This window comes from Anarhichas minor, unplaced genomic scaffold (genome assembly GCF_050575085.1).
Source record: "Anarhichas minor isolate MPS153535 unplaced genomic scaffold, ASM5057508v1 ptg000024l, whole genome shotgun sequence".
Taxonomy (NCBI): Eukaryota; Metazoa; Chordata; class Actinopteri; order Perciformes; family Anarhichadidae; genus Anarhichas; species Anarhichas minor.
In genome coordinates, this window is record NW_027466470.1 from 17,676,008 (window position 1) to 17,686,532 (window position 10,525).

A 10,525-nucleotide genomic window follows, 5' to 3' on the forward strand; every position below is an offset into this window, starting at 1 on the left:
TTTTTGTGTTCATGTTAACATTTTATTTATCAAACTTTTCAACATTTCAATTCACTTCATGTCATCATTTTACAAAAAGACATACAATATAACTTGAAACCATGGAGGTGCGTCAGCCTCAATGTATGCCTGGAATATACAGTTAGGTGTACACAATTCAGGGCAGTTCCCTTGACTGAGAGCCAAACAGACCGAAGTCAGCAAACAACTGGAGGAAGAGAGAGCAGCGTATTTACAAAAGTCAGGTTGACAGAGTAACAGATTATTTTTTTTTATCTTAAAGAGGCCTAGAATCTTCTATACAGTACAAAACAAGTCAAATAGCATCTCGAATGTTACTGTTATGTATGCATTACATGTGAGCATTCAAAAACAACTTGAACATCAGCTTCACTGTTGAGGTTAAATATCAACAATCGTGGAAGCCCGAGGAGTTTAATCCTCCAGCATGTAATTGGGGTTGACGACCAGAACCTCTTCTTCTGTGCTCGCGGACTCCGAGCCCTTCAGCCCCGCCTGAGACAGCTCGATGAGGATGTGATCCTGGGGGAGCAGACACACGCGGTCAAGTCATGCCGGCTAAAAATGACTGCTGGTTTACTGATCAGCGGTAGTATTTTTGGAGCGGGTGGACTCACATAGTGCACCAGCCTGTGGAGGACCTTCTCTATCAGACCCTTCTTGTTGACGAGCTCCTCCTCGGAGTCGATCTCCGACTCGATCTCCTTCAGGTACCAGTTGACCACCGCGCTTTTCTTCAGCTCCTCCTCTTCCTCAGCTGCAACGCAGACAGAGACAGAAAATGTTAGGACTGATTAATAATACAAAGAAAAGAACAGACAAACAAAGTATGGGAAAACTCTTTAACAGGCAGGCACGAAGAGAGGCGTCTCGCACCTTCCTCGGCCCGGCGCAAATGCAGGACCAGCAGGTTGGAGATGCGTTTGTACTCGGGGAAGGACAGGCGAAGAGCCGGTTTGGGCTGGCCGCCAGACGCCGCGTGGCCGTTGACGTGTCCGTTAATTCCATTGGCGTCCCCGTTAACACCATCCACATGGCCGTTCACACCGTTAGGGACGGCGCTTCCTGCAAAGGTAAAGTTTGCATTAGATAAAACCCGGATCTAGAACAGCTATGTCATGTCTCTGCATGTGCATTTATACGATCCAAGAGAGCGCGTGCGTGTGCGTACCATCCTCCTGCTGCTCCTCTTCCTCCAGGTCGTCGTCCTGCTCCAGATTGATGTCGGGCGTCTCCACTCTGATGATGGATTTGTTCAGAAGACGGAAGGCTTCCTTCACATGTTTGGGCTGCACCTGAAGACACAAAGAGAAAAAGCAACGGTCACCATACTGTAACATGTAATATGCGTGTGAGTAGTTACAATACGAAACATTCATTTACAGTCAATTCAAAATATAACTTTGCCATTTTAAAGAAAAGTACTGGGGTTGTTAAATAGACACATTACATTGTGAGGTTTTAAAATCAATGAATACGGTCATTTTACGATGTTGTGCCACGTTATTATAGCCAGAGCTGCAGTTCTCGGGTTATAAATGTATATTTGCGGCTTGCTTTCTGCAGAACGGTCACCTGTCCAGTATCAGTGTGTCAAACGTTTATTGTGTTACCAACTGTGAACCATTGTTGGTCGGTGCCCACCTCGTCACAGCAGTGCATGCGCGCCATGCCCTCCGAGAGGCGGATCATGCTCTCCAGCTGTCGCACCGTTATTCTCCAGGCGGACTTGGACACGCCTCCGGAGCTGTCGCGCTGGCGGAGGCGCTTGTACTGCTCGACAATGAACTCTTCGGATTCGCTGGAGATCTAGAGACGTACGCGTGGAATATGCAACGGTTAATACGGATCACAGGCACACACATTGTTAACCTGATGTGAACACACACTCTGTGCAGGTGAACACACACACACACACACACACACCTTAGGTTTGAACTGCCTTGCGAAGAGCAGGTATCTGCGGATCTCGTCCAGCGAGTACAGTCTGTCCACAGATTCATCTCCGCGGCAGTGCAGGTCCACGATGCGTCTGGCGATGGCGTAGTCCGTCACCTGGGAAACACACGGATGAATGTGCAGCATTAGATCAACTCGAGTCAGAGATAAAACGCTCATAACGCCTGCATCGGATCAGAGGATGCCAGAACTAAAAGGATCCAAATAAGAATACAACAAGTGGGAGGTCAACATAATGCAGACACATTCAAGTTGAAATGAAAATGCGAGTCGATTTGACAATCAGCGCAGGAACAAAATGCACGGCCTACGCTGAACACACGCGTACCTCATTACAGTCGTCCACCAGGATGAAGAAGAGGTCGAAGCGGCTCATGATGGGGGCGCTCAGATTGACGTTCTGCTTCAGGCTCTTGCCGCGGTCGTAGCGCCCTCCGACGGGGTTGGCGGCAGCCAGGATGGAGGTGCGAGCATTCAGGGTGGCCTGGAGGAGACGGAGGAGAAGTCTGGTTACTCTTACTGCGGAGACGACTGAACGGCTTCCTTTTGATTTTGGCTTCTTGAAGTTGGAAACGGTTTACTTCGTTTGGATTCGCAAGTCAAGCTAATTCGTTGGTTTTAAATTTTCCTCTTGACCAAAAAAACGGTGTATAAGTCCGGCAGACCAAAACGTATCGATCTTTAGGAGACACAACCGTGAAGGTATTATTTAAACGTTCGACTGCATTACCTTGACTCCGGCCTTGGTGATGCTGATGGTCTGCTGTTCCATGGCTTCATGGATGGCCACCTGGTCCTTGATGTCCATCTTGTCGAACTCATCAATGCAGCACACGCCCTGGAGGAAAAAAAACAAAAAAACACCGTCAATAACGCCACCGAACACACACACACTTCACGTCTCTCTCCGTCCGCCCTGCGACGCTGAAACACTCACGTTGTCGGCCAGCATCAGAGCTCCGGCCTCGATGACGAACTCGTTGGACTCCTCGTCTCTGACCACAGCTGCCGTCAGACCTGCGGCGGTGCTGGCCTTGCCGCTCGTGTATATCGCTCTGGGACTGAACTCCTCCACGTGCCTGCACACACACACACACACACACACATTTAAATTACCATTCAAGCTGACGGATCTGTGCACAGACTCAATACGGTCAGTCCTACATTTGACGGATCACAGTAGTTACTGGTATTTTGCCGTAATGTTGCGTCACATACTTGAGGAACTGGCTCTTGGCGGTACTGGGGTCTCCGACGATGCAGACGTTGACGTCTCCTCTCAGCGAGATTCCCTCCATGGTCGTTTTGGGAACGCCTCCAAACAGCATCAGCAGGACGCCGCGCTTCACCTCGTCGTTGCCTGAAAAGAACGGCCCCCCCCAACCCGCATTTAACTTCAGATCCACAGCTGTAATACCCTTCAACAAGACTTTCCTGTGTACGGAAAAACGTTCAACAGCGGGTGGAGCACTGACCGTGGATGGTGGGGAAGAGGCTGGTGCACAGGTTGTGGTACAAGTTCTTGTCTTGGCTCATCTCAAACACTTTCTCCCACTCCTTCTCGGTCATCTGGCTCTTGATGCTTTCCGCCGTCTGCTCCTCGTCCCGCAGCTCCTTCCCGCCAAACTGCAACACGAGAAAACACACTTTTGAACAGCGGCCATGTTTGGAGCTCCGGTTGCTTGTCTGAAGGAGGACAAAGCTGTAGGTGCGATTGCTATGGAAATGCATTGGTTGTTGTGTGTGTGTGTGTGTGTGTGTGTGTGTGTGTGTGTATGTGTGTGTGTGTGTCTTACTCTGGGGTTGGTCGGGGCCACGTTGCAGGCCAGGAAGGCCAGTCTGTAGGAAAGCTCTCTGACTCCCAGAGCCTTCAGTCCTCTCAAACCCTCAGCCTCAAAGCCCTGGGGACCTCCAGCTACGCGGGTGCTGGTCTCCGCTCGCACACCTGGAGACGGGACGGCCATACAGACAGTCGTTAGTTGTCAAATACATTTTAAAAAACAAAGGACGTTGTCGCTTTCAGACTATGTCACTCTCTGTGACTTGAAGGCTGAAAGTGTGTGTTCAAAATCATACCGGGAGTGCTGAGCTGAGAGACGTCCGGCACGACAATGAGGGTCCCGGTGAAGTCACAGCGGTCTCCGGCCTGAGCCATCTCCACGGCCTCGGCCCTCAGGACGATCTCCAGGGAGCGCGGGATCGAACCGCGAGGCAGCTCCGCCTGCGTCTCCTGGATACGCACCTAAAAAACAACAACACACCGAGTTAAGACTCAATCAGAAACCTCTTGTTACCAACCTCGACACACATGTTACTACGGACACACACAGATCCTCGCTCATAGTTACCTTCTGGAAGTCGATGAACTTGGATTTGTGTGTGTCGAGGTGGAAGCGGGAGCGGTTGTTGCAGACGGGGTTTCTGCAGATGGTTGGTGGAGAGTATTTGAACTGCTGGGGGACATCTTTGATCATCGCCTGGCAGTCCATGCACAGGAAGGTGCCGCTCACCTGCAGAATCATTATAAAAGACAATGCTACCACATATGAGCTCAGCGTTGCTATGTTTCATATGACAGCTATGATTCGTTATGGGTTTATTGTGTAGAAAAGTGAATACAAAACAAGTGCAGACAAGTACATAAACACATATATACGAGCCAAGAAAGGATACAAAGTAAGACAGGGACAAAAACAAAGGAGACATACGGAGACTGAGGAAAATAGCATTGGTATAGACTGAGTAGTATAAAAATGAGAGACGGGGGTGCAGCAAAATGTATATAAGTCGATGTGTGTGTGTGTGTGTGTGTGTGTGTGTGTGTATGAGTGAGTTTGTGTCCATTTGGATGGGTGAGTGAGGGGTGTCAATTGAGGTTAGGTAGTAATATGGGATATTTTTCAATCTACACATAAATACAGTACATGGACACAAATAGCCCTTTACATATGCACATATAGATTAAAAAAACATGATTTGTTTTCTAAGTGTGGAGCACCTATGGGTGTTTCCACACACACCACTAATATCTCATTGCCTGTGTTGACTGCAGGACATCTTACCAGCTCTGGATGTACTGGGTGCGTCCTCACCACCTGACCGCTGATCCTCACCAGGGTGCCAATGCGCATGGATGACAGCTCACGGATCCTAAAGTGCACACAGGTGTTGATGTATTGCTCTAGCTTTACTAATTCAACATAATCTATTTCTGCGGAGGCAACAAAGCAACCTGAAATGGACAGTAGAAACCTGAGGTAGCTTTGTGTCTTACTTGTGTCTGGTGGGCAGCTCCTCGAGGGCTACGTAGAACTCTTTGTTGAGAGGAACGTTCCCATGGTCCCGAGCAAAGTTGCGCACTGCCCGACAGAGGAAGGGGTAAACTCTGAAAAACAGAACCCCCCCCCCATGTTAATCCACACAGCTGCCTCTCCGTGGCTGCAAATGCACCCGTTAGTCGTTAAATCCACCGGTATCTCGTGTGTGAGTTTACAGATGAGAGCACAGCATCGTGATCAAACTGAGGCTGCGGGGCAACTGATGTGTTGGGGTTGGGGGGTTGGGGGGGTTGGGGGGTTGGGGGGGGGGGGGGGGGGGGGGGGGGGGGGGGGGGGGGTGCTCACCTGTAGTACTCCTCCTGGATGGTGGTAGCCAGCTCCTGGTTGAAGCCCTCCAGGTCTGTGAAGCTCACCAGCAGGGTGTTCCTCTCGGGCCGGATCAGCTCCTCGGCCTCCCGGACATACTTCACCTCCCCATCCCCGGTCTGGAACCTGCACACGGATACAGGCAGCGGGATTATAATTAAATATAACATAATGATCAACAGCAGAACAACACATCAATAACTCCTCCGTGGTTAGGGATAAAGAATATATTAAAATGATGCATTCACGGCCGACAACAATACGGTGAAGCCTGCCGCTGACTGACTTACTCCTCTAAGAAAGCCTGGAATAACTTCTGGCATTTTTCCGCCAACTCGTCTTTCACCATCTCCCCGGCATGCTCCGCGGTGGCTGTGGCAACATCCATGTTGAAACACCGTCAAACTGTTGTAAAAAGATTCAGAAACGGGTACAAAACACAGCGCCGCACTGATCCACTCCGGACACACACAAACAGCACGCTGCGGGCCCGACAACAGAGCTGCAGTTTCGCGCGAAAAGAGTGACACGTGATCGTTGGCGCGCCACTTTGGACCAATCGGCGAAGCTTTGCAAATGCTGTATGTCTGGTAGCCAATCAGGAGTGAAGATGTTAACCGACACAGCGTCATTAAGCCGGTACCCGCGACACGCTTCCGTCTTCAAGCCAATAAAGTTCAAGAGAAAACAAATGTGCAAGAGGCCCGTGTGCGTTTACAGAAATACCATGTTTTTTCCAAAATATTATATATATATATATATATATATGTCAAAATATAAGTAAAGAGCAATAGAATGACCATATGCAAGAAAAGTGTAACAGGGTAACATTAGAAGAAAAATAAATAAATACAAATAAATAAACGGTGGCTGATGGGAGTGTGTTAGCAACAGAAGTTGACTACATGCAGTTTAATATGCATGTATCCACGTACACAGCAAGAGCGCGATTAATCGGTGCATTGTTTGATGCAATACAGTAAGTAATATGGTTTAATAAAAGTCATTTTTGTGTTCACAGAGTTGTTGCTGTTGGCACTGATATTTAATATTCCATGTATTGTGCTGTTGCTTTAGTGAACGCAGAATAAAAGTGTTTTATACCATTTATACCACTAGATGGCAGTATAGGTGTATTTAAACCATAGACTTAGTTATATTTACCTGTGTCTTTGTTAATTATCTGTGTTATTGATACAGATGTATTTAATGCAGTTTCTTTCATCTGATATTTGATGTTCATGGTTAATTTTCAACCTAGTTGTATACATCATATATACATCATTTAAGTTCCACCTCGAAGCCAGATTTTAGGTCAGCTTCTCGAATGCCCAGACGGCCCACAGAATTAGAGCAATTTTATTTCAGAGAGAAAACCATTGTTAGATTAAATTCTTACTATAGGGAAGCATTTGACACGATTTAAACTGAAATTGCAATGTGACGCTGCAGGGAAACTTGAGTTGTGAAGTATTGGTGACAGGTTGGTGGATGAATTTACATCTGTCTCGGTATAAGTGAAATTCTAATGGAAGTCAATAAATAGCTTTTTGACTGATTATAGAATCATAAGTAGGTGTCATTCACGACGATCAAACCCATCATCAATGTAGACGCTCAAAAGCGAGAACAATGCCGTCGCCGCGCGCAAGCGTTCCCAAGCGCCTATTTCTTTATGGTGCCACGGCTGCGCCCCAAGATAAAAAATAATTATACTTTTGGAACGCTGCAGCGCGTACTGCATGTCATGTGACAAGGGAATACCAATTACCTATTTTTTTCTCATTTCCGTAAATAGCAATTACCGGTAAATATACGAAAGAGGCGTTAAAGGGCAAGCCTAGTTACTTTACTATCAGTTCCATATTTGACTTGCTCCACCCTTTGCCATCCAAGGACTTCACAACATCCAGTTTAAAGGTCAGCCATACAAATCGAGCAATAAAGCTATAAGTAATTTCCTGTGCTGAAAATGCATTTATCTTTGTTTTGACTTTGTTTAGTGAGGTTTAATGCTAAATGACCGCAGCTTCATCGCTGCAGCGCGCAGGTTTTGGTTGCTTGTAACGTCAGCAATTTTATTGTTTAAGAAGAAAGAGGATAATATCAAACCCACTTCTTATTTACCGGAATACACAGCAGTGCACAGCCACAGTGGATCAATACTAATATGTTTATGCAATATGCATATAGTAGTAGCTCCAACCTCTACGCACTTGTGAAAAGCATTCAAACTGTATTGTTTTATATCCTGTCAATTCTTTGGCACAATATAAAAAATACATATCAGAGTATAAAGATGTACAGTATCATCATACTCATGGTCAGACACTGTTCTTACATATTGACCTCAAAACCTCTCAAGTCTGCTGCTCGTCCTCACCCTGTTCTCCATCAAATACCTCAGTGACAGGTTGTGCAGCAACAAACTGGGCCCTCATCACACTGTGCATTGAGTTTGATTTACGGAAGCAGAGAGGTTGTCAACAGTGAGGAGCATAGAAATGAAATTTAAATTTTCTAGGTTTGGAGTACACATTTTTAACAGCCCAGCCTGAACTAAAGGCGCAGTTACTTAAGTCAGTTAAAATACTCGCGGATCAGTGGATCTGATTCTGATCAGTGGAGAACAGTAGCTGCTGCTGCTGCCTCGGGTTCATGTCAGTTACAATGAACTCCAACAGATAAAATATAAAATATCGACTTTGGGAACAGAAAGTATTATAACTTCTCTCTTCCTGCAGCACAGTCAATTTATCTGCTATCAGTTTGCTCAGTATGTGCTGTTGTTTGGAAACAATGTATATTGTGTAAGTTTTGACTTGATTGAATTGACTTGAGCTTTGATCTTTTTAATCGATGCTTCCTACGAGGAGTTATAATTGTTGACGAGCACATAGTTAAACACTTAAAAATGTTAGTGCATTATTTATTAAGTGTTTAGCAGTCATCTAAACGCACACAAAATGTCTGCAGTTCATCTGCAGGGTTCAGTCCAAACCCATTAATGTCTATTTCTGCTCCCGCATCATTCTCACGCCTCCACCTGCTAGGGTCCATGCAAACACTCCCGGCAGGCTATTGGTTTCACCTGCCACATTGTATTAATCCACCAGGAACAAGGCAGGAAGTTATTGCAGGCCATTTGGATGCAACCCAGTCGTTCTCTCCCTCTTTATTTCTCCTTTTGTCTTGACCTCTGGTTTTCCCACGATTGTTCAACAGCAGGAAACTCAGCTTGTCTGAATATGAGGGAACCTGACCATCTGTACGCACACACACACACACACACACACACACACACACACACACTAAACCCCTAACACTAACAGATGCACCACAAGTCCATCAGTGCCATCAAGGTTGGTGAGGAGGATGTTTTTAAATAATATTTGCCTCTGAAATGTAATAAAGTAGATCTATATAAGCAGTATATAAAGTACCTCAAAAAGTTATTCGAGGTCAAACGTATTGCTGACAAGTGTAGTGTAAACTGAGTACCAGTACTGCTGCTATACTAGTAATGCACACAGACACATGTATCCGGTAGCACCTTCACTCGCATTGTGGTGAAGTCATGCAGCAGTCACCAAACAGGCGCACACACAGACATGAAAACTTTGATGGTGTCAGATTTGAGGCAACAGCAGGTGATAAACAACACGATGGAACAAACAGTTTCACGAGCAGCAGGATATGAGAGAGGAGAGGGCAGTGGTTTAGAAACAGTCGTTTCCTGGTGTAGTTGTATTCACATGGTGACACATTTGCATTGTTTTGGTGGTGTACCGCCGGACGCTGGACTTGAAATGAAATATTGATTGAGGTTTGAGTGCAGGCATCAAGTTCACGTGTGCTCATGTAGTGGGAGAAGAGAGCAAGGCTTGTAACCCTTTTTATACACAGACTCCCTACAATCATGCAGCAGGGTAGTTATGCTAATACAGAAAAAAAAGCAACCATAGAGCATTTCATAATATTCCTGACTGGCAAAGTACGTAAGTGAAGCTGTGCATGTGTTTGACTTGCTGTGAGAACCAGACTGAAGGCAAAAGCTCCCTAAAACGAGCATGAAGTGAATCGTGGTGCAGGCCTGGCTCAGCATCACCAGCGAGGACACACGTGTTGCAAACCCTTTGTAGTACTCACTGCACAAACATGCTGCTGGGCTAATGTAAAATGAGCTGTAACATTTCTGTGAAAGTTGCAACTTGCTAACATCCAGATTTTTCTTTTTTCCGAAACATCATATTTAATAAGACAGCTGCATAAAGCCACAGAACTGGCTCTGCAGGACGATGTGTGGTTAGCACCTCTCTGAATGCAGGGCTGATATGGAATCCACATGCTAATAGGGAGAGGCTAAAGGTGTGCCAGCAGCTCTGTCAGGCTGTTTTTAGGCCCGGTCGTATTGTTTTCTATTAGTAAGGACAAGACTGAGCGTGTACATATATAACAGAGAGTCAAAACTTCAAAAGAAAAAAAGATTAAAAGATTAAATCTATTGGGTCATATTATATTTGTGTTCTTCATAAGAGCGAACGACACTTTACAGATGCATGCGTATCACGCACATCACCATGGTCAGTCATGAAGTCCTTCAGTGTTGTAAAACTGATTTATTCTACAGCAGCTCTCTGTGTTGGTGAGTGCAGAGCCGCTCGGGTGTTTGATTGTTTTAGCTGCTTGTTTTTCCTAAAATGAGCTGCAGGAAGTCTTTCCTGTTTTGAACACACTATGAATAGAAGAGAATTGTGTTTGTAAGTGTGTGTGTGTGTGTGTGTGTGTGTGTGTGTGTGTGTGAATTAGAGCGACACAAGGCAATCAATATGGGGTAAGGTAAGGTTCTTATACTACATTGACTGTGATGGGAGATGATTCCAAATACATCTCGTATGTAT

General features: G+C 45.9%; 1 protein-coding gene across 1 annotated transcript; it reads right to left on the reverse strand.

Annotated features, from left to right (window-relative positions):
* mcm6 (minichromosome maintenance complex component 6) lies at positions 1-6,123 on the reverse strand. Its single transcript, XM_076097830.1, has 18 exons — positions 5,915-6,123; positions 5,604-5,750; positions 5,255-5,365; positions 5,043-5,130; positions 4,329-4,490; positions 4,057-4,222; positions 3,777-3,925; positions 3,456-3,606; positions 3,199-3,340; positions 2,918-3,059; positions 2,711-2,818; positions 2,309-2,464; positions 1,948-2,076; positions 1,666-1,830; positions 1,193-1,316; positions 898-1,086; positions 639-778; positions 1-543 (listed from the first exon to the last, which is right to left on the reverse strand). Exons 1-18 carry the CDS (start codon positions 6,010-6,012, stop codon positions 436-438), a joined length of 2,475 nt encoding a protein of 824 aa, XP_075953945.1. The 5' UTR covers positions 6,013-6,123; the 3' UTR covers positions 1-435.
* Between the last annotated feature and the right edge of the window lie 4,402 nt (positions 6,124-10,525).